The sequence below is a fragment of the Rhagoletis pomonella genome, unplaced genomic scaffold (genome assembly GCF_013731165.1).
Source record: "Rhagoletis pomonella isolate Grant_MI unplaced genomic scaffold, Rhpom_1.0 Rhpom_scaffold_00005, whole genome shotgun sequence".
Taxonomy (NCBI): domain Eukaryota; kingdom Metazoa; phylum Arthropoda; class Insecta; order Diptera; family Tephritidae; genus Rhagoletis; species Rhagoletis pomonella.
The window spans coordinates 7362839-7364512 of NW_023458559.1; the positions used below are offsets into that span (position 1 = coordinate 7362839).

General features: G+C 33.5%; 2 protein-coding genes across 4 annotated transcripts in view; both read left to right on the forward strand.

Annotated features, from left to right (window-relative positions):
• LOC118738671 (MOXD1 homolog 2) overlaps positions 1–1674 on the forward strand; it is a 1114343-nt gene that overhangs the window by 638864 nt on the left and 473805 nt on the right. The window lies entirely within an intron of this gene.
• LOC118738675 lies at positions 387–1288 on the forward strand. Its single transcript, XM_036469588.1, has 2 exons — positions 387–771; positions 838–1288. Exons 1-2 carry the CDS (start codon positions 720–722, stop codon positions 1230–1232), a joined length of 447 nt encoding a protein of 148 aa, XP_036325481.1. The 5' UTR covers positions 387–719; the 3' UTR covers positions 1233–1288.

Sequence of the window (1674 nt, forward strand, 5' to 3'; positions counted from 1 at the left end):
GCACCTAGTCTCGGGGTTGGGGGCGCGGGCGAATTCGCCTGCATTTAAAAGTTATTGACCTTATTCATAAAAAATAAAGTAGGTTTAAAGAGCTTTATAAATTTACGTTTTCATATATTTTTCAATTTACAAACCTATTTTGAAGCAACTTTATTTTTTATAAATAATGCCATATGAATTTTACGCTATTTTACCATCTTTTTTAAACTCAGTTGAATATTGCTCGGCACTAAAAATTCCATTACCTTATATTTAATAGTAATGAGTTGCTATTCATAATACAAATTTTAAGAAATCAAGTTTGGTTGCAATCCATAATTGATCCATCTATGATAAAGGTAATTGCTTTAAGCAGCATTTAGAAAACGATTTTATCTCTTTCTTGAAAATTGAAAGACAATTTACACAGGCGATTTTATTGAATGCGATGTTGAATCCTTAGAGATTCGCCTCATGTAAATGCTGCTTAAAGCAATTACATATGTACATACATATATCAAATTGATATCTTTAGTTCCATTAGTTGATGGTCAGGGCTAAAAACATTTAAATGGGACGCAAGAGCCACCAAGTATTTCTTCGATATATACATGGAGAGGAAAGACAAATTCCGAGACCCTAAAATAAGGAAAAAGACTTTGTGGCCAGAAATCGCGCGGGATATGAATTTGCGTGGCTAGAATGTAGATGAGGACATACTGGACCGCAAGATACGTAATATGAAAACAACGTATAAGACAATTAAAGACAACAACAACAAAAACAGTACAGGTCAGTAAGTGAACTGACATTCTCATATACATGAATATTTATGTATTTTTTGTAATTATTTTTTAGGTAGAGGTCGTATTACATGGGAATATTTCGATGTTTTTGAGGAAATATTTTCGAGTGACCGTACGGTAAATTGCGGTCCAGTTGCGTCCTCAATGGCGGTCAGTGACGTTGCCGACCAACTTAATTCAAGTGTGATGTCCAGCTCAACATCCTACATTCCGCCATCTCCAGTCTCTATAGACGAAGATGAGCCTCCGCATAAAACGAAAAAGACGAATGCGGCAAAAAGTATGCATTCCTTGTACTACATGCGCAAAAAAATGATAGAAGCTGAAGAAAGGAAAGCTGCCGCAAGTGAGGAACTAAATCGTGTACTTACGGAAACGAAAAAATTACTCCATGAGCGTAACGAATTGCTGCGGCGATTTCTAGAAACGCGCAGTCCAGGAGTCTAAATAATACTAAATATATACTGTGAAGAGCAAAACTGAGTCAACGGAGATTTTGGGTCAATATTTGCAGTTTTTAAAGTAAAATTTTTGTGTTTTTTTTATTAAATATGGTTCAAGCTTAAACAAAAACCATATAAGACAATCTTAGACTTTTTTATCAACTATTGATGAATTTTTCTAAGCTCTGTAAAAAAGTGTTAGATTGACTTATATGGTTTCGGTTTAAGCTTGAACCATATTTTTATTAAAAAAAACACAAAAATTTTACTTTAAAAACTTTGCAAATATTGACCCAAAATCTCCGTTGACTCAGTTTTGTTCTTCACAGTATACAGTGTTGGACATACCATTTTGGACCAGATTGAAAATGATATATGTAGTTTGCTACTTCTGTTTACTTGTTAATTTGTAAGGTTTTTCAACTAAAATACAGTTAATTCCCTAA